At 38.5% G+C, this 24452-nt stretch overlaps 1 protein-coding gene across 1 annotated transcript in view; it reads right to left on the reverse strand.

Annotated features, from left to right (window-relative positions):
- LOC127423120 (1-phosphatidylinositol 4,5-bisphosphate phosphodiesterase epsilon-1-like) overlaps window positions 1-24452 on the reverse strand; it is a 171673-nt gene that overhangs the window by 65245 nt on the left and 81976 nt on the right. Inside the window, exon 4 of the mRNA XM_051667192.1 lies at window positions 21266-21500. Coding sequence (XP_051523152.1) covers window positions 21266-21500 — 235 coding nt within the window. The remainder of the gene's footprint in view (window positions 1-21265; window positions 21501-24452) is intronic.

The following is a 24452-nucleotide window of genomic DNA, read 5'->3' on the forward strand; positions in this document are numbered from 1 at the left end:
ATGAGATGGCCTGATCTTTATGCATGGGCCTCTCATAGTACAGGCTTCATAAAGCCGACATAAAGCAGTGCTCGCTGTGTGAACGACAGAAGAGATCCTGCTATTGAGCGTAACAGTAGGGTTCCGTAAGTAAAAATCCCTTCCATTTTCACCATTGTGTAAATAGTTGTTTAGCGATAGTGTAAATGTTTCCAGACAGACCTAGGTTGAGCTCTGAGATTGTTAAGCATGATATATGCTTCTGTAGAAGCCACAAGTCAGGGTGATTTCAACTTCATTTTAAAGAAATTGTGCTTATTTGACAAATTTAAGGTGAAAAACTACATTACCCATTATCCTAAAGAGAGATCCATGGCAAACAGCTCAGCAACATCTGCCCACTCCCATGAAGTTTTGCAAATAATGTAATCCAGTCTCCCTACACTTTCAAACAACTATTTAAATATTTATACTTATAATTAGGGCTGATGAATAAACGCATAAATTCAGTGCGATAAGTTATATAAAAAATAATGCGTTAAAAACATTAATGCAATTAATCATGTCCACGGACCGTAATATGGAAGACTCCTGAGCAATTCAAGCTTGAAGTACCACCTGTTTTCTCCAGGGGGCAGTAAGCGAAACTGTATAGGCAACGTGCAGCTTATTCAGCGATCAAACCAACCCTTCAGCAGACAGCATAACACGAGAACACGTTCTTGCATTCAAAACACAGCTTGATGGAGATACAGTGTGTATATATATATATATACACACACACACATACACACACACACACAGTAATTATTTAAATATAACTATTTATAATATGTCATCATTATATTGAATTATAGTTATTTGAGGGCCTTTCTCAGCAAATATTTATATATGCGATTAATTGCGATTGATTTAATTAATCGGCACATCATGTAATTAATTTGATTAAAAACTTTAATCGATTAACAGCCCTACTTATAATCAATGACTAAGTCAATAGTTTAATATTATACTACTCTTTTTGATTCAGTGAAGTCATCCGCAATGATTCATGGCATGCGCAATTCATTAAGTACAAAGTCTTGTACATTTGTCTTTTTCCTTTGATTTGACTTTTTTTGCTTGAAATCCAAGTATAAAATTTTGTGATTCATTTTGGAGCAGGTTCATGGCTTAAAAATCCTTATTGAAAAACTTTTTAAAATCCCTATAGAGAAACTGCTGAAAAAGAAAAGTGGGCAATCAATTTTGTGCTCTACTGGGACACACAGAGCGGCCAAGATTCACTTCCTGCTAAAATCAGCCATGCACACACATACATGCTTATATACATCCAAACACACACAAGCACTCCTGTCGAATATCCAACTGAAAACCAGATATGTACTGTATCTTTTTATTCTGAAGTGATGCTGATGACCAATCAAGAGATCTAAAACCAATCAAGAGTTAAGGAGAGAGTAGCCATGGTCTTATGGTCTGTTTGATTTACAATCACTAAATTAGACTTCTATTATTGCACTGAATAACCTCTCTAGTACATCCTATTTGCTATAGAGAATAAATCATTAATTGACAGTGTCACCACAGCAACTAACCTGTAACTGCCAACGTGGACAGAAGAGCTACACAAACTTTGAAAACATTATAACACTTAGTAATGAAAATGTACTTGGACAACCTAAAGAATAATGCTTGAAAACAAGATTCAAGAAAATACTGCCTCAGAAATAGACATCCATTCACAATAACCTTGAGTGCAATGATTCAGTTCTTTGAATGCAAAAATGAGTGAAAGCCTCCAGACCAACAAAACCTTGAACATTTAAAAGAAAAAGAAAAAAAAGTAAATCTATTTCAAAACAATCTGTGGATTTACCGTCAAACTGCATACCCATTTAAACATGAATCTGTGAATCTATCATGTCATTTAGTTTAAGCTTGTTTTAGTATTTGAATTTAGGTTCAAGGGAGTGTAAAATGATTCCTTTAAGACCCATATTGTGTTAGAGAGGGTTTGTTCATATTTCTGTAACAAAAATCATCCTTAACATCCGTACTGTACTTACTGTAAGCTTTTAATTTCAAGTTTAAAATAACTGGCATGACTGAATCATGTCACAAAGGTAGAACAAAGAAAATAATAGATAAATGAGGATAATATATTATCGATTAAGACTTATTCCTTGTTTATTACTGCATTTGTTTGCACTTTTTACTGAATATCTGACATTAAAACAACTAGAAATTACAAGAAAGCAACACAATACGTTTTCACTCCATTGAAGTGAGATGTACAGTAGGGATATTTTTGGTGTGTTTTCTTGTCTTGCACACATTTAAAAAAAAAAAAAAAAAACAGTCTATATAAACAGAGAATTTGGCCAATCCTTGAAAGAGATCATAATATAATACAATATAATATACAGACTTATTAATTGTTGATTACTGCATTTGCTTTCACTTTTTACTGCGTATCTCACATTAACTACTAGAAATGACTAGAAAGCAACCTTTCACAATACAATTTTCACAGTTGTTCTTGCATTTGCTTTTCTCATACACCTTCTAATACACATTCTCTATATGAACAGTACATTTTTCCCATCCTTGAAAGAGATCATAGTTTACTCACCTGTGTCATGCCTTTTTGACTGCAGTTACAGTACTCAACACAAAGAAATCCCGCACCCTGAATCGATCATTAAGACTCTTCCCTGTTGATTAATGCATCCCGACTTTAAATTGACTAGAAATTACCAGAAAGCAACATGTCACACTGTTTCCACCCCACAAGCTGGAGTGGAGATGTTTTTTTCCTTGTGTTTTATTGTCTACTACACTTAACATTTAATACAAACAGACTTAACTCTACGGACCAAGGAAGAATGGAAAAACATTAGTCCCTGACCACCAGAATAGCACCATTGATGCCAGATTGAAAATAACTAAATCCACAAGTGAAAGCAGTGTGTTGCTCCCTGCATGGTAAAGTTGAAGTGTCACTTACTAAGCAGTCTGTAGTCCATCCTTTGCGAGTGGGAGTGTTTCATGGTGCTGGCCGCAGACGGCTCACCAACTCCCTGCTTCACACCACAACGACGAGAGGCGCTTAGCCACATTTAAACTTAGCCTGAATGCAGCTGCCAGCTCTCCACTACCACCAATCTGACGTACTGCATAGCTAACTCGTTCACAAACACACACACATGGTTTGGCCACTCATACTCCCCTCCCTCCCTCCCTCCCTCCCTCTCTCACACACACACACACACACACACTTACTCTCTCCATTGGCTGCTCCTCCTTGGCAGGTCATGTTACTCAGAGATGAAAGCAACACATAGTGTTAAGTGCATTGAGAGGAAATCGAGCACCAAACATGCTATGATCAACAGTAAAGAGCTCGCCAGCTGACTTAGGTCACAATCCAGTGAGAATTTGATAGGCAAACAATGACATTACACTATAAATGTGGGCATGTGACTTTAGAGATGGGCTTGAGTGTGATCATTTCCATCATTGGTCTTCATGGTACACCCTCAGAGAGACTAAAGAACATGAACTGATTCAATGGTACAGGATTGGTAGATCCATGGCCTTTATTTATAAAGCCATTAAAGGTGAAGGATGTGATTTTGTGTCACTAGCAGCACCACATAGTATTCCAAAAATAGTGTTTTGAAACAGATTTCCCTAACACTCCCCATCTGCCATTGGAGAGACAAAAAATAGTGACTTACTTTCTTATGCAAACACACAACAAGATGTTTTAATAAGTCTTTTCATTACAATGCCAGTGGATAGTGACTTATTTTAAAGCTTAAAAGACAACCCAAAAGTATCATAAAAGTAGACCATGCAACCCTTCTAAAGGCATACTGTATTTTCCGGAAATAAAGTCGCACCTGGTCAAAACTGCATTGTTGAGAATAAAACAAAACAAATAAATCACATCTCTGTATAAGGCCCTATTTCCACCTGGTATTAAGATGTGTTATGGGTGATCCAATCACATGTGGTCAGATTTCGACATACATCAATCACTATGTCACTGGGTTACTGCATCATATGAAAGCACAACAAAGTCAGAAAAGACAAAGAAATGCAAAAAAAACTGACAGGTGAGGAGGGGGGCGCTTCAATGCTGCCAGTACGCATACAGGACGGATTAGCGTTTACACCTCAAATGTGATGTGGACACATGCATTTTTGACCACATTCGTATGTGGTTTTTGTGATCCAATCATAAAACATTTTAGACCCTGTTTAGACCTGTATTTAGGGCTAACCACATGATCAGATCACCTGAAACGCATCTTAATACCAGGTGGAATGGGGTCTAAGTCACACTGACAGAGGTTGCATTAAGGCAGGCACTAGGACTTGGGAGCAGCTGTCCGACTTCCCTTCAGCCACTCAAAATTTTAAAATGCACTCCGTGAAGATAACCTCAGGATCTATGCGTCGTATTATGCAGTTTTGACCAAAAACGTGATTTATATTCTGGAAAATAGGGTACAATAGTTTTTGGTGCGAAACAACCAGAACATGTGACACTACGCTCAATAATCTGCTCCGTTCGCGTGCGCTCCGCCCAACCGCTCACGGCCGAAGTGAAAACTCCACTAAATACCGCTTGCACTCACCGGTAAAAAAAAAAGAAAGTTCCCTCAAATCATGCTCCGACATGAAATGTCTCTGTAGTATACTTGTTTCCGGGCATGTACACAGAGGGGTGGCTATATTGGCCCGAGCAACTGCCCCTTTGGTTAACATGGGCTGAGGTGCCCCTCCTGGTAAAATATAGGCTAGGCTATAGGCCAACATATATTAAATTATCAAATGCTTAGTAATGTTCACATCTGAAATTATGTGATTGTATTGTGTTTTAGTACATAAAATCTCGCTGTTTATTTTGTAATGGTTTACAACGGCTGTGAGATAATCAGGTCTACCAGACCTTCGTTATCAGTCAAATATTTCTCTGTTAGCACATATGTCATTGAACATCTTCAAAAAAAGCCTTAAAGTTTTTATTTTTTTCAGTTATAAATTACCTATATTTACTTTAAACAAGTCATCAAACATGCCTCTACAAGTAATAAAACATGTGTGATGGTGCAGAAACTCGCATATGCACAAATTTGCAAAAATCGCGCTTTTCAGATTAAACTGGATCTGTAGGCTATAAGGTTTGCAACTTCACTAAAACAATGTTTGAACTCCCTCAGGCCTATTGCTTATTTCGCAGGTTCCCAAACCAGCACATCACAAAGTGCATTCTGGGTTGAGCGAGCTGCACTGAGTGGCCTGAGTAAGTGGAGCGGAATTTTCAAAAAGGCGCTCTCCGCTCAGGTGGATTTATCACCACTCCGCTCAATGCTCCGCTCACATGCTCTGGAAACAACACAGATTTTAAGTAATTGTTCTGTGAAAATCTTGACGTCTGTTGTCAAGGCTCCTGGGGCCTCCTGTATAAAGACTTGCATAGGTTTTACACTATAATGTGGCAAAGTCCTAAATCGGCAAAAGTGCATGCGCACAAAAGGTTCGATTTATAAAACTGTACATACACCAGAACCTACACAAACTTCCCTTTATAAATCCCATTTATCGAAAGATTGTGCGTAAATGCACGTGTTTTATTCCCCTCCCCGTTTCCTTCCACAAACATACAGTGGCAAGAAAAAGTATGTGGACCCTTTGGAATGACCTGCATTTCTGCATTAATTATTCATAAAATGTGGTCTGATCTTCAACTTAGTCCTAATAATAGACAATTTGCTAAAAGTATTGAAAAACAAATAATTGTAGTTTTCAGAACCCTTGTATTTAATAATGGTAGTACCTCCTTCAACTGCAATAACCTCCACCAGTTTCCTGTAGCTGCTGATCAGCCTTGTACATTACAGAGGAGGAATTTTACACCATTCCTCCCTACAAATTTGTTTCAGTTCATTAATCTTTCTGGGATTTCTTGCATGAACAGCCCTCTTCAGGTCCCAGATCTCAATTGCGTTAAAGTCTGGACTCTGACTCGGCCATTCCAAAACACATTTTCTTCCTCTTTAGCCAATGTTGTTGATTTGCTTGTGTGCTATTGGTCATTGTCTTGTTGAATCACCCAACTGTTAGAAGACAGACCGCTACCCTGACATGCTCCTGTAAAATCCCATGACACAATACTGAATTCATCGATACCTCTATGATTGCAAGCTGTCTAGGCCCTGATGTAGCAAAGCAGCCCCAAACCATGATGCTTCCTCCAACATGCTTCACAGTTGGGATGAGGTTTAGGTGTTGATGTGCAGTGCCTTTTTTCCTGCAAATATAGTTTTGTGTTTCTGCCAAAAAGTTCAATTTTGTTTCATCTGTCCACAGAACATTATTCCAGAAGCTTTATGGAGCATCAAAATGTTTTTTTTTTCGCAAACTTGAGACATGCAGAAATGTTTGGTTTGGAGAGCAGTGGTTTCCTCCGTGGTGTCCTCCCACGAACACCTTTCTCAGTTGCCTCCGCTTCTGAGACAGTCAATCCACGCATCTTAACACGTGGCTCGTTGTGCATGACACCGCGCAGACTACACATTTGGAGGCTCATGCTACTCTCCACGATCTACGCGCAACTTACCATGCGCCTCATTGAGACGGAGAACCACTAATCGTGACCACGAGGAGGTTACCCCATGTGACTCAACTCTCCCTAGCAACCGGGCCAATTTGGTTGCTTAGGAGACCTGGCTGGAGTCACTCAGCACACCCTGGATTCCAACTTGTAACTCCAGGGGTGGTAGTCAGCGTCAATACTCGCTGAGCTACCAAGGCCCCCAGTGAACTATTCCTTTCAATTTTTTAGGTCAGAAGCCCAAAGGTTCACATCATTTTTTAAACTTAGACTATAAATGTTTAAATTGTATATTCAGGATTGACAAGCACAAGTGCAATTATTTGTCTGTTATTACTTAAAGCAGATTGTGTTTGTTTATTATTCACACTTAAAAGATGGGTAAAGATCAGACCACACTTTATGAATAATTAATGCAGAAATGCAGGTAAATCCAAAGGGTTCACATAATTTTTCTGGCCACTATATGGAGCATACAACGCCTGTTTTTACTATGCATTACCTCATCTACATATAATTCCCATATGCATATTACCATTCAGACATGTGACACTACTGCGTTTAACGGTACGAGAAACCAGGAAACAGAAGATAACATAGACTAGGACATGTTGCATGTGAAAAGACGCTGCTGCTAAAAATAAATTTCTTAATCTTTGTCTTGTTTTAGTATAACAATTTGTAAATATCCTTTAAACCAGATCAATTTACCTGAGAAACAAAATTGTATATTAAGATTTGTTAACAGAGTACATACTGTATATCTTATTATATCTATAATATATCTTATTATATTATTTAAGTGTCCAAAAAAATCAGCGTGGTCCCGAAACACACGCTCCCTCCTTGCGCTAAGTCTTCCACAAGTGCTAATGCTGCCATTGTCATTCAGAGCAGCATTCATCTGCATTCATTTATATCAGCTAATTTAATTGCTTACACATTGATTTCACTGACACAAGTATAATGCATGTATCAATTATTCATGTTCTGTGTAACTACTAATGTGCACACAATTGGCAAGTAATAATTAAGCTTCATTAGATTTCCATAATCCCTCTGTAGACAGAGGATGGCACATCTGCTACAATGACATACGTGGCAGATCCTCTTTTACCAGTGGTGTTGTTAATTGACCAAGCACAGCAAAACAGTGCGCACGCATGGGGTACAGCTTGCATAGCGGTGTGCACATTTTCACTTAGTTTACTTTTTATAATTACCCATCGCAAGTGTGAGAGGCAGCGTACGCAACATTTTTGTGCATACACAATGTTTATACATGAGGCCCCAGGTCACTTGGAGGTATGCTTGCATTGCATGGGAAATATTACAGTCGACATTCTTCAAAATATCTTCTTTTGTGTTAGTACAACCCCAATTCCGAAAAAGTTGTGACAGTATGAAAAATGCTAATAAAAACAAAAAGGAGTGATTTGTAAATTATATTCACCCTTTGCTATACCGAAAGCACTACAACTACACATTATATGGTGTATTTCCTTTTGAATTTCATTGTTTTTTGAAAATGTACAGTCATTTCAAATCAGATGATTGCAACACACTCCAAAAAAGTTGAGACAGGGGCTATTTAAGACAAATAACAATCTGACGAGTTGAAATAACAAGGCAATGTGAAACATGAGATGTTAAACAGGTGAGGCAATTGTGTCATAGTATATAAGGAGCCTCCAAAAACAGCCTAGTCCTTCAAGAGCAAGGATCATTCGAGACTTGTTAATTTGCCAACAGATGCTTCTGCAAATAATCCAGCACTTTGAGAACAATGTTCCCCAAAGACAAATTGCAAGGATTTTGGGCATTTGCACAATACAGTTAAAAGATTAATCTTTAGAAAGGTGGTACGTGTCAAAGTAACATCCACATGAATGCCAGGACCCAATGTTTCCCAGCACAACATTGCGCAGAGCATCACACAGCCTCCGCCGGCCTGCCTTCTTCCCATGGCGCATCCTGCTGCCATCTCTTCCCCAGGTAAACGATGCACACGCACCCAGACGTCCACATGATCTAAAAGAAAACGTGATTCATCAGACCAGGCTACCTTCTTCAATTGCTCCATGGTCCAGTTCTGACGCAAACGTGCCCATTGTACGTGCTTTCAGCGGTGGACAGGGGTCAGCATGGGCACTCTGACTGGTCTGCGACTACGCAGCCCCATACGCAGCAAGCTGCGATGCACTGTGTGTCCTGACACCTTTCTATCATGGCCAGAATTACGTTTTTCAGCAATTTGTGCTACAGTAGCTCTTCTGTGGGATCGGACCAGATGGGCTAGCCTTTGCTCCCCACGCGTATCAATCAGCCTTGGGCACCCATGACCCTGTCGCCAGTTCACCGGTTGTCCTTAACCGGACAACTTTTGGTAGGTACTAACTAGTGGTCGACTGATATGGGTTTTTTAATGGCCGATATCCAGATAGCAGGGTGGCCGATAGGCAGATACAATGTCGATATATCATACAATTTAATATAGTAAATAACATAAACATTATTTAGCACTATATTTACTCAATTTCACACAAAAATTTAACATTGTAAAAAGGTAATAAATTTATACAAAAATAATATTGTATTTTAAATGGTAGATAGCAGTTTCTTCTGATTTCTGTTTAGTCATCATTTTAGTAATTTATTGGCACATGAAGAAATTGTTAATATATTAGGAAGAAGGAAATAACAGTACACACAGTAGTCCAGCAACCATGGATGGCATGTCCACGTTAGCAATCACATTTTCTCAAAAAATACAGAAATAAACCAATTATACAGACATTTACTTAAAGCACATGTGAAGCGCTTTTACCTTGAAGTTGCACCAGACTGCAGCCAACGGTCAACGGATGTAGATAGGTAGTCCTGCCTTACAGGTAAAAGAGCCAATCACCTATTAGATACAGACATCGCCTGTCAATGAACTCGAGAACGCGCATCCGCATTAAAGCTGGGAAAAATGTATTTTTTTAGGGTAATCTGAGGTAAAGAAGCACCATTTATGATACCAGTGTTGTCAGATTTTACTGCTGATTTGAAATATGTTCTTTGATCGTAATCTTGACCAACCGTTTTGGAAATTTCGGTCTTTCCCCATTAGCAGATAGGAGCTGCACAGTCATGACTGGAAACAGCCTCCCAAGAGCGTTCCAAACATGGCCGACAGTGGACTGACTTGCTAGAAAGACTTTAGTTGTACTCATGCACTCCTGCGTATCCAGCAAGCAGCAGCAATCACCTGACAGTTTAAACAGCCTGGATCGCCTGCTTGGATTGTCATAAATTGACCGTAATGATTTGTGAATCAGAGGAACTTTTGATCCTGATCCTGAAGTTTTGATTCTGGCTGATAGAATACGCGCTTCAGAGGAAGATATTAGATCAGCGCTCGATGGGAAGAAAATACTGGACTTTCGTGAGGTTCATGAAACACATCTGTTTAAATGTGATATCTGCATATTTGCAAACGGTATAAAATAGAAGTTTTATTGATATTTGCCTTTTATAATTAGAAAAGTTACAGGGAACATTTGAGGAGAGGCTGACAGAATACATGCTTTAGAGGAAAATAAATTAGCGCTCCACAGAACGCTGGATCTGCTCAAGTTTTGTGAGGTTTGTGCATTACATCTGTTTAAACAAGATATGCGCATATTTGCAGACGGCATATGATATTAGTTTTATTGATATTTGCCTTTTTATCATTAGACAAGACAGTTAAAAGTTACAAACTCAACTGTTGAGGATAGAGAGGGAGAATGAAACAGGCGAGCACTTTAACATTATGAATTCAAACGCGTCTGCCGCGGCTCTGATATGCGGCCTGTTTAAATGAGACTGTGTTGCACATCAATCTATTATTGTAGTAACACTCTGGCATGTAACAACAAAACTAACTGTGGCTGGTCGTTTACATGTCTCAGTCGCTTCACATGCAAGCAAGCGATTCTCAACGTCCTCAAGACACAAATTGGCCAAACGGGAAAATTTATCGGCCCATGCCGATAATGAAAAAATTCAGAAAATCAGCTGATTTATTGGCCTTGGCGATATATTGGTCGACCACTAGTACTAAACACTGCATACCGGGAACACCCCACAAGACCTGCCGTTTTGGAGATGCTCTGACCCAACCGTCTAGCCATCACAATTTGGCCCTTGTCAAAGTGGCTCAGATCCTTACGCTTGCCCATTTTTCCTGCTTCCAACATATGAAATTAAAGAATTGACTGTTCACTTGCTGCTTAATATATCCCACCTCTTGACAGGTGCCATTGTAACGAGAGAATAAATGTTATTCACTTCACCTATCAGTGGTTTTATTGTTGTGGCTGTTTAGTGTATGTGAGTGTATTCTCCTGACCTGACCCAGTAGACACTATTTCTGTCCGCCTTCATTTATCACCCCTTAAGCTGTATGAATGTGTGTGTTGCAGCATTGTTTTCAAGTAACCAGATTTTACTGTGACACTCTTCATTTCTGAATTCTCTCGAATGTCTTGTTTTAAACAGGCTTATTACAGTTTTGAATTTAGTTTTTGTTTTACTTTCAATTTGTCCTTTTAATTTAGTTTCATTTTTGGCCTCATTCTTGAAAGTTTCGTAAATAATTTCGTACTCGGGAGTAATTTGCACACAAATTGACCTTTCCAAAACTTTCCTTCACAAACGTGACGTACACCCTAGATTTGTAAGTTAAACAAATGTTAGCGAATTCGTAAACATTCGTAAATAGGGCTCAGGTGCACGTTGATTTGCAATGCCATAATCCACGCCCATGAAAACACCATATAAGAAAGACATCAGACTTACGCGTGGTCAGGAGCATGTAGAAATTGTTCGTACCAATGAACATTTTGAAAATACAAAAACTTATGAATACGAAAATATGTCAGAACAGCTTTACGAATTATTTAAACCATAAATCGTTCGTAAGGAGAATTTGTGATTTTTGTGGGTGGATGCCAGGGCATTGCTATGGTGTTCTGAGAGGCTTTTAGCATGTTGCTGTGGGGTTGCTAGTGTGTTCGGGATGTTTGCAAGGGTGTTAAATAGGTGGTTGCTAAAGTGTTGCTTATTGATTGCTTATTGGCAAATAAAAGAAACGTCCACCCACAAGTCTATGATATTTTGATACTGACATATTACTTTTAAGTCTATAGATTTTTTATGCCAGTTTCATGACTCGCTAGGTGAAAATGAAAGATCTGATAGCTTAGAAAAACAACAGCACAATTCTCCTCAAGCTGCATGATTTGTATCATTCATGTTCATAGTACCAATATTGCGGCATTGGTTAGAACCAAACTTTAATGGTTAAAATAGAAAATTGAATTAAACTTTGATATGCAACTCGTCCAGCACTATTTGTGCTACGGACATGAATTATACCTCAAATCATACGGCTTGTTGAGCTTTTTCCGTGCGATTGGACAGTTTTCACCTGGCGAGTATAAAAACAGGTGAAAATATCCTGTAGATTTACATTGGAGGAACCATATCTAGGGTCAGAATTTCATACAGTACATTTAAATGCTGTACATAAAATTTTAGTCGGACTAAAGCAATAATAAAGTGAACTCTTCAATTCGACCGAAATCATACCAGTCGACTAACAGATCTTAATGCCATTGTAGCTCGGCTTTGTCCAGCATATAAACATATTAATCGGACCATAACTGGCCTTGGCGTTGTACAGATGTTTAGTATGATGAACAAATTGTCTCCTTTGTTTACTTTAAATGCCCATTATAATGCATTACGGATGCTTCATATCAATACATATGGATATCAATGGGAGAATCACAAATCTCCATCGCTCGTTCCTTTACCATGATCGTACAGCCATAATGGACACTATACTGATGAATCAGAGGTCAAAGTCTGCAGGTCTCAAAGTGTTTTGGATGGTTTTTCCCTTTTCCATGTTTATATTTGTTATATTCATCACACAAGTTAATTTCCTGATCTAACCTGGGGAAAAATAATTTCCCCTTGCAGATTTCGCATGGAGTTCAAGTTTGGTGAACTTTGACAGGCGAATTTGCCACGCTGACCAATGGTAAGCTGCTTGGTTTGGCAGTGACTTCTGTGTGAGCGGTGCTTCATATACAGCTACACTGAATGTACAAGGATATATATTTTAACTTCACTCTCACAGAGTATAAAGTGCAGCATTAAAAAGAGGATGCTTGACAATTCATTTTTTGCTGGTTTCACACGTGCTTCTTTGGCTGTGGAAATTCGTCGAGCGAAGGTATGCGTGTCTTTAGACCACAAATATCAGGTAATGCGGAATTGTTCAGAGATGACGACCTCAAATATTAGATTATGCTTTAGATGAAGACTTCTGCTCATCTACGCTAAAATCTGCTGGGTCTTTTTACTTGGACCAGAAAGCCAAACACAAAAAGAATCAGAACACTTTACAAAGTAACCACATGGCAATGCCCAAGGAACCACCTAGAAGAACACCCTTGCATAGAGATGGCAAGTGTTGCACAAGCAAGCACCACTTAAATTTTCTTCAGAACAATGTCAAAATCAAGTTTCCCTTTAATCTGATTCAGAGCACATAAGCTTATTAGCTTATCCTCTGGCACTCATCCATTCACAATCATGTAACCTTCAAGTCTGTCATGAGACATGTCTGCTAAGGGAGAATAACTGTAAAACGATCCTCTCCGACTCAAATGCACCGGCCCCCTGGACTAATGCCAGGTGACACGGCGTCTGTGTGGGACCGTGAGTCAGTGACCCTGGGATTCACAGCCTCATAATTAAATACACAAGCATTATTTCCCTCTCTTGCTCAAGCTCTAGGAAGATCAAGACACAGGGCCAAAATGCAATCTGGCCCTTCTCAGTGGACATTCTCACCATTTTTGGGCTTTGGGCAACAAAGTGCGACGTTAACGTTCTGCAAATTACATGACACCAAAAACAACTTCATCGGTGCTCTGAGCTCTACGAAGTGTTTAGCAGCAAAGTTGGTTCCAATCTGTAGTTTTGCTTTTGGGGAATGAACCAAAGAGGCCATGGTGCACATGGTTAATTTTTTTACCCCATACCTGCCTCGTGTTTATTTTAAGAGATTGGAACGTTGCACACCTGAAGTCTTTTTCACATGCTGCCCTTTATTCCATATAGTGTTTTTTATTTGTTTTGTTTTTTGCATTTACATTCAAATGCAAACAGCTCGTACAGATTGAAATTGACAATGAAATGGGTATCGAAAATCCCGCTCAGCCCTTAAAGTTTAGGAATTTGAAAAAAACCCTAACACAAAGTATGAGCAACAGTAATGAAGTCTTTTTCTCTCACTCTGAAGTTTTGCAAATCAAAGCAGGTGCCAAGATGTTCAAAGTGTGCTGTGCTTGAATTTGTTGGCGAGCCGGAGTGTAGAAGGTGAGGCCTGAGGAATTCTCCCCTGCATCGCTTACGTTACACAGCACTCAATGGCGGAGAGATTATTTTATTAGTTCATAAACTGCTTCTGCGGTGCCTCTAAGAGGCCTCCTCATTAATCATCATTCAAACTCAGCGGTGGTTTCTTCAGAATAATAGATAAAACGCTTTTAGAGCATACAGTGATGAAGCAAATTATTATTATGCATAAAAGAATATCTGCATTATCTTATCAAAAGAATCCAATTATATTCATGTGGAAAGACATTATCTCACTACTCTTGTGATGTCTACTACTCAACTGAGGTGGCGCTGATGATGTTTCCTTTCTGAAATCACTGCTTTAAGAGGTCATTTCATAATTATTGTTGAATTGTTTTTTTCCTGAGGTCCACTTATAATTTTAGTGAAGATTTTTTTGTGGTAATTCAGAATATTTTTCTTTTTTTTTCAGTGCAGAATACCTGCGTTTTATTCACTAACCACCCATTATCAAGCTTAAGCAGGTGCGATCAGCGTTCAATAAATTTTTTAACTACCCTAACCTTCCATAACACCCTTTTTGCAATGCCTGGAAGGACATAATAGAATCTATCCTGCTATTAAGTGCCACATTTCTGAATGCTGAATTTGCTGTTGTCGACAGGTAAATGTTTTTTTCAGCTTAGTTTCAATAAATGTTCTTTTGGGACAGGGGAAGAGGTTTTGAGTTCTGACAGTTATATTCTGTTTTCATAGTGCAATGAACTCTTATCGCATGAGAATTTTAATCCTTGATTTAAAAAAAAAAAAAAAAAAAAAAACTTGCAGTGGTTTGTGCCATCACACTTTTGAAATATATTCAAGAGTTATTTGAGGCATTTAGTAGCAAACTGTAAAAAAGATGTCCTTGAGCACAACTGTACATTCACCTTTGTTTAAAGAGTTATGTCCATGAAAAAGTTGGTATTTCATTACTAATGCTAATTGAGCACAAATTCTACACACATTTTCTGCTTATTTCCTTTGTGTTGTCTATTCACCTTATGTGCCAGTAAAACTAGCGTGCAGCCATCTTGAACATTTTGTCTCTGAACTTCCATTCTAGCAGTTCTATACAGATATCTATTGGGTTGATGTCAAAGTGTAATTAGCTAGCTAGTAATTAGCTTGATAGTTGTCAAAAGCTAACATGAGTATTTTAAAGTGTTCAGGGGGTGTCATAACAACTGGAAGCAGAGTGGGGAGATTTTAAAACAAGAGAGTACTTCATTCACAAATACACAAGACCCTAGCTTAAAGCTGTGGATGTACTGATGTGCCTCTGTGCTCATTAAACTCGAAGAGACAAAACAAAACCTCTTACGACACCTCTGACCATCTTCCCATATCTTTCACCCATTGCGTTATAGTTAAGGTAAGTAGATTTTTTGAGCATTAAACCAGGACGGGGGAATGTTGCAACTATATTTATACACATACACACGTGAAAGTGTATGTTTTATTTTATATTCCGTTTACAACAATTTTAAACTCTAAAAATGTATGGTGACAAATTAATTTAAAAAAGTACAATTGTAATTTTCTTTAATGTTGAACAATGTGTAATAATACGAGCTGTCACTGTTGTAAATTTCATATCAACTACACATTTTAAATTATTAAGTTGAAACCTAAAAATTAAGGAGAATTACACGTATAACAATTAAACGCTTGCATTCTGAAAAAGTGTCTCATAGCTGTCTGAATGTGAAATGCCAGGTCCAATTTACCTCCGTGGGTGTCGGAAACAACAAACATTTAGAGTGACAGAAAAAACACCTCACTAGCATTTTCACATAGTAAAGGGGTGCTGTAGACTCACACCATCAACTCTTGGTGAAAAATACTTTGTGCTCCCACACGTAATCCATATTGATTCACTCTTCTTAGTAGCTTCAATACAAACAGGAAGTTAGATGACAAAATTCGGAAGAACTGTGCACGGAAAAGGGGCGGGCTGAAAAAGGTGAATAAAATCCATTGCTGCTGTGCCATTATTTAAATGAACTGACATTTGATTGCATACCAATCGATTATTGTTGCGTCTTCTCTTTCAGATTTACACACCCTTAAACATCACATTAAAGTTTGAAGTTTTGCTGCTTTCAGTCCATATCTATTAGCTTTAAGGTCATCTACAAGTATGTGATCCCTTTGGAATTAGCTGGTTTTCTGCATTAATTGAATGTGAATAAAATGTGATCTCATCTTCATCACAAGTATAGATTAACACAATGTTCTTAAAATAACAACTCACAAACAATTATAATCTTTCATGTCTTTATTGAACACATCCCATTAAACACTCACAGTGCTGTGGAAAAAGTAAGTGAGTCCATGTATAACTGGTTGATCCTCCTTTGGCAGCAATAACCTCAAACAAGCATTTCTGGTAGCTGCAGATTAGACCTGCACAATGTTCAGAAGGAATTTTGGACCATTCTTCCTTACAGAACTGCTTCAGCTCAGGTGGATTTTCTTTTTTTAAGCCATTCTGTAATGGATTTACTTTGATGTTTAGGGTCATTGTCCTGCTGCATCACCCAACTTCTACTGATCTTTAGCTGGTGCACAGCCACCCTGAAATTATCCAGCAAGACATCTTGATAAACTTGGGAATTCATTTTCCCCACGAAGATGGCAAGCGGTCCAGGCCCCGAAGCAGCAAAGCACCCCCAAATCATGATGCTCCCTCCACCGTACTTCAGCCTTGGGATGATGTTTTCATGTTGGTATGCAGTGCTCTTTTTACGCCATACGTAGTGCTGCGTGTTCTTCACAAACAATTCATCCTTAGATTCATCAGTCCACAAAACATTTTTCCAGTAGTGTTGAGAAGTGTCAAGGTTGTCTTTTGCAAACTTCATGCTCACAGAATGATTTTTTTGTTGGAAAGCAGCAGCTTCCATTGTGGTGTCCTGCCATGGACACCATGCCTGTTTAATGTTTTCCGTACAACAGATCATGAACAGAAGGTTCCAACGATTCCTTCAAGTCTTTAGCTGTCACTCAAAAAAAAAAAAAAAAAAAAGAAACGTTGAGCATTCTGCGGTGTGCTCTTTGAGTCATCTTGACTGGATGGACACTTCTAGGGAGAGATGTGAGAGTACTAAATTGTCTCCATTTATAGATAATTTGTCTAACTGTGGACAGACGAATATCTAAGCTCTTCGAGAAAACTTTGTAAACATTTGAGCTTTATGCAAAGCAACAATTCTTGATCGCTGGTGTTCCGAGATCTCATTTTTGCAAAACATGTTCCATGCCAGCAGATGCTGATGAATGTGAATAGCAAACTCAAAATGTTTGAGTGTTTTTAATAAGTCAAAGTAGCTCTAACTCACACCTCCAATCTTGTTTCATTAATTGGATGCCAGGTTTCCCAACTCCTGACTCTAACTTTTGTTGAGGTCATTGGCCTAGGGGTTCACATACTTTTCCCAACCTACACTGTAAATGTTTGAATGATGTATTGAATATATACAAGAACAATACAATAATGTGTGTTATATTAGTTAAAACAGATTGTGTTTGGTCATTATTGTAACATCAACCACATTTTAAGACAGATTTATACATAAATGCAGGCAATTCCAAAGGGTTCACAGACTTTTTCTTGCCACTGTATATGCCAGTGTACTTCTAAACGTTGACAAAATTTGTTTTCAGAAGATATAAGCATTTAAAATCTTTAGTCTCTGTTCCCACAAAAACAAAACAAAAAAAACAGGCAAAACCATAACGTCACATAGAGCCTGAAAACCTGTCCAATCAAATTTTTTTCTAGAAAGAGAATGATCCCTCCACCACGTCTGATCAGTGCACGTCTGTGTTCTTACTAGGGATGTGCGAGACTAGTCGACTAAACGGTTCTGATGCTGCTAGTCGACACTGGAATTACTAGTCGGTTAATATTTCCCCCCATTAAACTGATAATACTTTTTACACATTTGCATTTGGCTTTATATTTTACAGAGGCTGCACTTAAATTACTGTCATATTAATGTTACATATTTTAAATAGAATTAATAATACAAATATTATAAAAAAAAAAAAATTTTTTTAAAAAGAGGATATCTGGAGCAGATACAGAGTTTAATTTCACCTCAGGCTGCGCGTGCTTCTTCCCTCTCTCTCGTGGCGCACACAGGAAAATGTCCTCTCGCTAGACAAGCAAACTCGGCAAAGTAGTTATGAAATCACTTCGGTGGTGCGGGAATCGGCTTTCCAAATGTTTGAAAGTCCCTAAGGATGTTTTCACATTTAAGTCTTCTTTACATCTGTGCATGCTTGGATGTTATTTTTCCACTGAGCGGGCTTTTTCAAGTGCAGGATATCCGCCTCAGGTGAGTCAAGTCCCATCTTTCACCAGACCATGTCGACGTGTTCATTTTACTCATCAAAAAATTATGCTTTTGAGTAAGTAGCCTAGAAAATAACTGTTTTAGACTTGGTACGCCATTTTTTTAATCTGCTGATTAAGATGGCTATTTTCAACAAGGTGCCGACTGCGTAAAGTGTTAAACTATCTTTTATTCTGTGTGCATGTCATGTTTAGAATACATTAGGTTTATTGCAGGCTACATCACAGGCCCATTTTTTCTGTCCTATGGCTACTTTTTTTTATTATTATTTATTTATTTACATCGTAACTGTTTTTGGTTAACGTTCTTTACCGAACAGCTGTCATATTAGATCAATGGTTAATGCACGACTGCACGTCCTGAAATACACGCAACTTTTCAGCAAATTTTTTTCTCTCTCATAGATTTGGCTTAGTCTACCTGTTAATTATTTTCAACAATGTCCTGACTGTTTTAATATGTTAAAGTAACTTTTACTTTGTGATTTCCATTTAGAACAGGCTTTTAGGGTTGTTCCATTGATCCTGCACTATTCATTCAATTGTTTTCAATAAATAAACCTGTATTCGCTAAAAGTGAATGCGTGTCATGTTCTATATTTAATGTACAATGATCATAATTCAAGGCGAGCACGTCGCAGATAAATGCCCCTTTTCAGTGGAATTTAGCATCGGATTTGGAATAGATTAAGTATTTTAAATGGGTCTCATAAAATGTTTAATTTTGTTTACTGTTTTCTTAAGGTTGGTTTCTCTTTAGACTAGTTGGTTACAAAACTTCCGTTTCAAATTAGTCGTAGCGCACATCCCTAGTTCTTACATGCGCTGATGATGCCTTTGCAAGGCACTTTGAAGTGAGCACAATCCATACCGTAGGGTCGTTCCAAACTAAATTTTCAATAAGAATCACTTAAAAACTGAGTTCTGAATGACAGTTATCACCTTTCATCCCTCTGAAGCTCTCACAGTGGAGGGTAATTGTATTTGAAGGGAATAAGGCATAAGGAAGATCACTTCTCAACAGAATGCGCAAATGTGGGAGCTGGACGTGAGGAAAGTATGTTTAATGCAGGTGTTTCAGAGGTTTATTGTGATGTACATCACGAATAAGTAATATATATATTTTTTGGGGGGGAGGGGATTTTTTCCCCTTTTTCACCCAATTTGGAATGCCCAATTCCCAATGCGCTTTTAAGTCCTCATGGTCGCGTAGTGATTCGCCTTAATCCGGGTGGCGGAGGACGAATCCCAGCTGCCTCTGTGTCTGAGACCGTCAGCCCGCGCATCTTATCACGTGGCTTGTTGAGCGTGTTGCCACGGAGACATAGCACGTGTGGAGGCTTCACGCCATCCACCGCGGCATCCAGGCCCCCTTACGAATAAATATTCTTTTTTTTTCCTGTTTGTGTATTGTGATCTTTTACTCGCTTGTTTCTCATTCATCTGTATTGAGCTTGAACAAACGACTCCAGACTCGTTATAAGCAAAAACCACGATGCACTGTGTAGTCAGTGGAAAAGCAGTTGGACTCTGTACTGAGATCACTTCTCAGTTACCTCAGCTGAAAAGCAGCAGGGGTGGGTGTGTGTGTTAGTTTACCAGGGGCTGCGATTAAAACTAAAGCCTATTGGCTATTTTTCTTTTATAAAAGGCACAAGCCGTCTGACATGTCCCACCCACAATTTCATGATGCAGTAGGAAATACATCAACAGGCACTTCACGGGGACTTTAAAACTGTGGTTGACCGCTGTACGTGCCAGTCTGATGACCCTTCCTGCCTAAGTTAGCAGTTTTTGGACAGAATTAGCTACCATGTGGACCAGACTGTGCATAAATTAGCATTTATTAAAAAAGTGTCAACAACTTGTTTCAACACTTAAAATTGCAACAGAGGTCCATTAATGCAGTGGAATCAATTTAAAAGGCTCCCTGCCAATCTGTTTTGTTTATAGCATTTCACCAATCTATAAACTAATTTATAAGCTGTTTGTCAATCAATTAAATTTCATTAAAATCTAGTCGAAGTTTAATTGTAAATAATCAGCACTAAAGACTCCATGGACGAAAAGGGCTTGTGACCTTTATTTATAAAGGGCACATACTGTATGTACTGTATATATTAGGGCTGTGAACTGATTAAAAAAATAATTAAATCACACAGTTTTCTGTGATTAATCACGATTAATCATGGTACATAGTTAAAAGAAACATTAAAATGTTTTCATAAATATATTTACTTTATACTTTGTCTCAAAGAACTTGCAAGGAATTGGTTAGTCATCATTTATTTTAATTATTTAAATGTTAAAATGTTAACTAGACATTTTTACAGGTATAAATCTCTGATAAAATTATATGTTTAGATGCCATTAAATCGATGGACAAGCTGTAATTAAAAGTTGGGCAGATTCTCTTAAGAAATAATAGGATTGAATAGACAGATTCAATTCATATTGAGCTTTATTGACCAGATAAATTTAAGTGTACATTGCTAATGCATTATAAGAAACTTACAGATCTAAAACAAACTGAATGCTGAAGTCTAATTTGCTGTAGTTAAAAAAATATTATAACTACTATTTTCTCTGGCTGCCGTTCAGTCTCTATCACGCACACGCTGGGTCTCTTGCGCTGGTTTCACTTTTGACACTGGTTCAGATGACAGTGAGTGAGAGTTTTCGGGCAATGTGAAGAGATACGACAGCTTTCCCGTATCTCTCCCACACCTGGCTCACCACTTGCAGGGTAAAGTCTCCATTATCCGAACAATAAATCTGCTCCCGTGTTTATTATGCCCAAGAAATGGTGTCTTTATGCTGCAAAAGAATAAAACATTATTGGGTTTCTATACCTTTCAGCATAGCTCGAACTGTGGAGCCAATGGTGAAGCTGGGCAGAGAACTTCGGGCCCCAAGAGAAGCTGTTGCATCCAGCAGGGCCCCGCTTAGCTGAACCGCAATGCTGGTTCTTGGAGAACAGAACCTGAATCTAATCTGCTGTGGGGAGTCCGGTGGCCATGACACCGCTTGTGCTAGTAGCTTCCTGGACGGGTGCAGGGGACTCACGGCAGGAATAACATGGTCAATCTGTAGAAAGGATAAGAGATCGGGATATATAAACTAAATTGACATGTAATGACCTATGGTAAATCATACAATGTAGTCATCATTGGAGACAGCTGTATTGTGTGCGTTCATTTGCAGTTTTATCAGATATCATCTTGTGAGTTATTGAATACATCTTTAGAGTGCACACTAGTGCGTCTCACGGCACTTTTCACCTGTTCTGTTTCTGATGAGCTCGCTGCGCTGCACGCAACAACAAACCCAGCGCGAGAGAGTCCTGAACAAATGACTCTTTTGAACCGGGTCTTTTACAGCAGTTACAGAAATACTCAAACCAGCCCATCTGGCACCAACAATCATCCATGCGATTATCTAATCAGCCAATCATGTGGCTGCAGTGCGGTGCATAAAATCATTCAGATACGGGTCAGGAGCTTCAGTTAATGTTCACAACCATCAGAATGGGGAAAAAATGTGATCTTGACCATGGCATGATTGTTGGTGCTAGACAGTCTGGTTTGAGAATTTCTGTAACTGCTGATCTCCTGGGATTTTCACGCACAACAGTCTCTAGAATTAACTCAGAATGGTGCCAAAAACAAAAAATATCCAGTGAGCGGCAGTTCTGTGGACATAAATGCCTTGTTGATTAGAGAGGTCAACAGAGAATAGCCAGACTGGTTCGAACTGACAAAGTCTACGGTAACTCAGATAACCACTCTGTACAACTGTAGTGAGAAGAATAGCATCTCAGAATATTATTCTGAGATGCAGGTTGGCACTGTTTTTGCGGCACAAGGGGGACCTACACAATATTAGGCAGGTGGTTTTAATGTTGTGTCTGATCACTGTATATACAGTTGTGCTCAAAAGTTTGCATACCCTTGGAGAATTGGTAATATATGTACCATTTTTAAAGAAAACATGAGTGAGCAGGCAAAACACATTTCTTTTATTTCTTATGGGATTCATATTCAACTGTAGGTTATAACAGAATGGCACAATCATAAAACAAAACTTGGCAACAAAGAAAAAAATGAAATGACCCCGTTCAAAAGTCTGCATACCCTTAGTTCTTAATACTGTGTATTGCCCCCTTTAGCATCAATAACAGCATGCAGTCTTTTGTAATAGTTGTCTATGAGGCCCCAAATTCTTGCAGGTGGTATAGCTGCCCATTCATCTTGGCAAAATGCCTCCAGGTCATGCAAAGTCTTTGGTCATCTTGCATGAACCGCACGTTTGAGATCTCCCCAGAGTGGCTCGAAGATATTAAGGTCAGGAGACTGTGATGGTCACTCCAGAACCTTCACCTTTTTCTGCTGAAAACACTGGAGGGTCAACTTGGCCTTGTGCTTAGGGTCATTGTCATGTTGGAAAGTCCAAGAGCGTCCATGCACAGCTTTCGTGCAGAAGAATGCAAATTGTCTGCCAGTATTTTCTGATAACTGCTGCATTCATCTTGCCATCAATTTTTACAAGATCCCCCGTGCCTTTAGAGCTCACACACCCCCAAAACATCAGTGAGCCACCACCATGCTTCATAGTGGGGATGGTATTCTTTTCACTATAGGCCTTGTTGACCCCTCTCCAAACACAGCACTTATGGTTGTGACCATAAAGCTCTATTTTGGTCTCGTCACTCCAAATTACAGTGTGCCAGAAGCTGTGAGGCGTGTCAAGGTGTTGTCAGGCATATTGTAACCCAGCTTTTTTTGGAATTGGTGCAGTAAAGGCTTCTTTCAGGCAACTCGACCATGCAGCTCATTTTTGTTCAAGTATCATCGTATTGTGCTCCTTGAAACAATCACACCATCTTTTTCCAGAGCAGCCTGTATTTCTCCTGAGGTTACCTGTGGGTTTTTCTTTGTATCCCGAACAATTCTTCTGGCAGTTGTGGCTGAAATCTTTCTTGGTCTACCTGACCTTGGCTTGGTATCAAGAAATCCCTGAATTTTCCACTTCTTAATAAGTGATTGAACAGTACTGACTGGCATTTTCAAGGCTTTGGATATCTTTTTATATCCTTTTCCATATTTATAAAGTTCCATTACCTTGTTACGCAGGTCTTTTGACAGTTCTTTTCTGTTCCCCATGGCTCAGTGCCTAGCCTGCTCAGTGCATCCACGTGAGAGCTAACAAACACATTGACTATTTATACACAGACGCTAATTGCAATTTTAAAAGCCACAGGTGTGGGAAATTAACCTTTAATTGCCATTTAAACCTGTGTGTGTCACCTTGTGTGTCTGTAACAAGGCCAGACATTCAAGGGTATGTAAACTTTTGATCAGGGCCATTTGGGTGATTTCTGTTATCATTATGATTTAAAAAGAAGCCAAACAACTATGTGATAATAAATGGCTTCACATGATCACTATCCTTAAATTGACTGCATGATCAGTCATATTTTCAAAATCAATGCCAAAATTTCACAATTTCTGCCAGGGTATGCAAACTTTTGAGCACAACTGTGTGTGTGTGTATGTATATGTATATATATATATATATATATATATATATATATATATATATATATATATATATATATATATATATATGAGATCAAGCTTTACTTTATAAAGTTACACTTAGGACAATTGAGGGACTTGTACACAACTATTACACAAGGTGCAAACATTCATTATGCTCAAGAAGACAACACATTACTATATGCATACTATACTTTATGTAATTATCTGTAATGTAGATTCTGAAGAGCAGTACTAAATAAAAAAAATCTTTTATCTCTTATATTTGTATAAATTATGAAAGGGGTGTGAACATTTATGAGACAAAAGGGAATGTTTTCATATTTTCTTAACTATAAATACTGTTTATTAAACCTCTGATTAATGGGTTATCAGCTGTCTTTTCTTCAGCTTTCTATCTTGTTTCTGAACAGAAATCTAAATGGAGCAAATCTGTGATTTGGTGACTAAAAACAGCCATTTGGCTACTTAATGTTTCAGT

This window comes from Myxocyprinus asiaticus, chromosome 32, assembly GCF_019703515.2.
Source record: "Myxocyprinus asiaticus isolate MX2 ecotype Aquarium Trade chromosome 32, UBuf_Myxa_2, whole genome shotgun sequence".
In the NCBI taxonomy this organism is placed as follows: Eukaryota; Metazoa; Chordata; class Actinopteri; order Cypriniformes; family Catostomidae; genus Myxocyprinus; species Myxocyprinus asiaticus.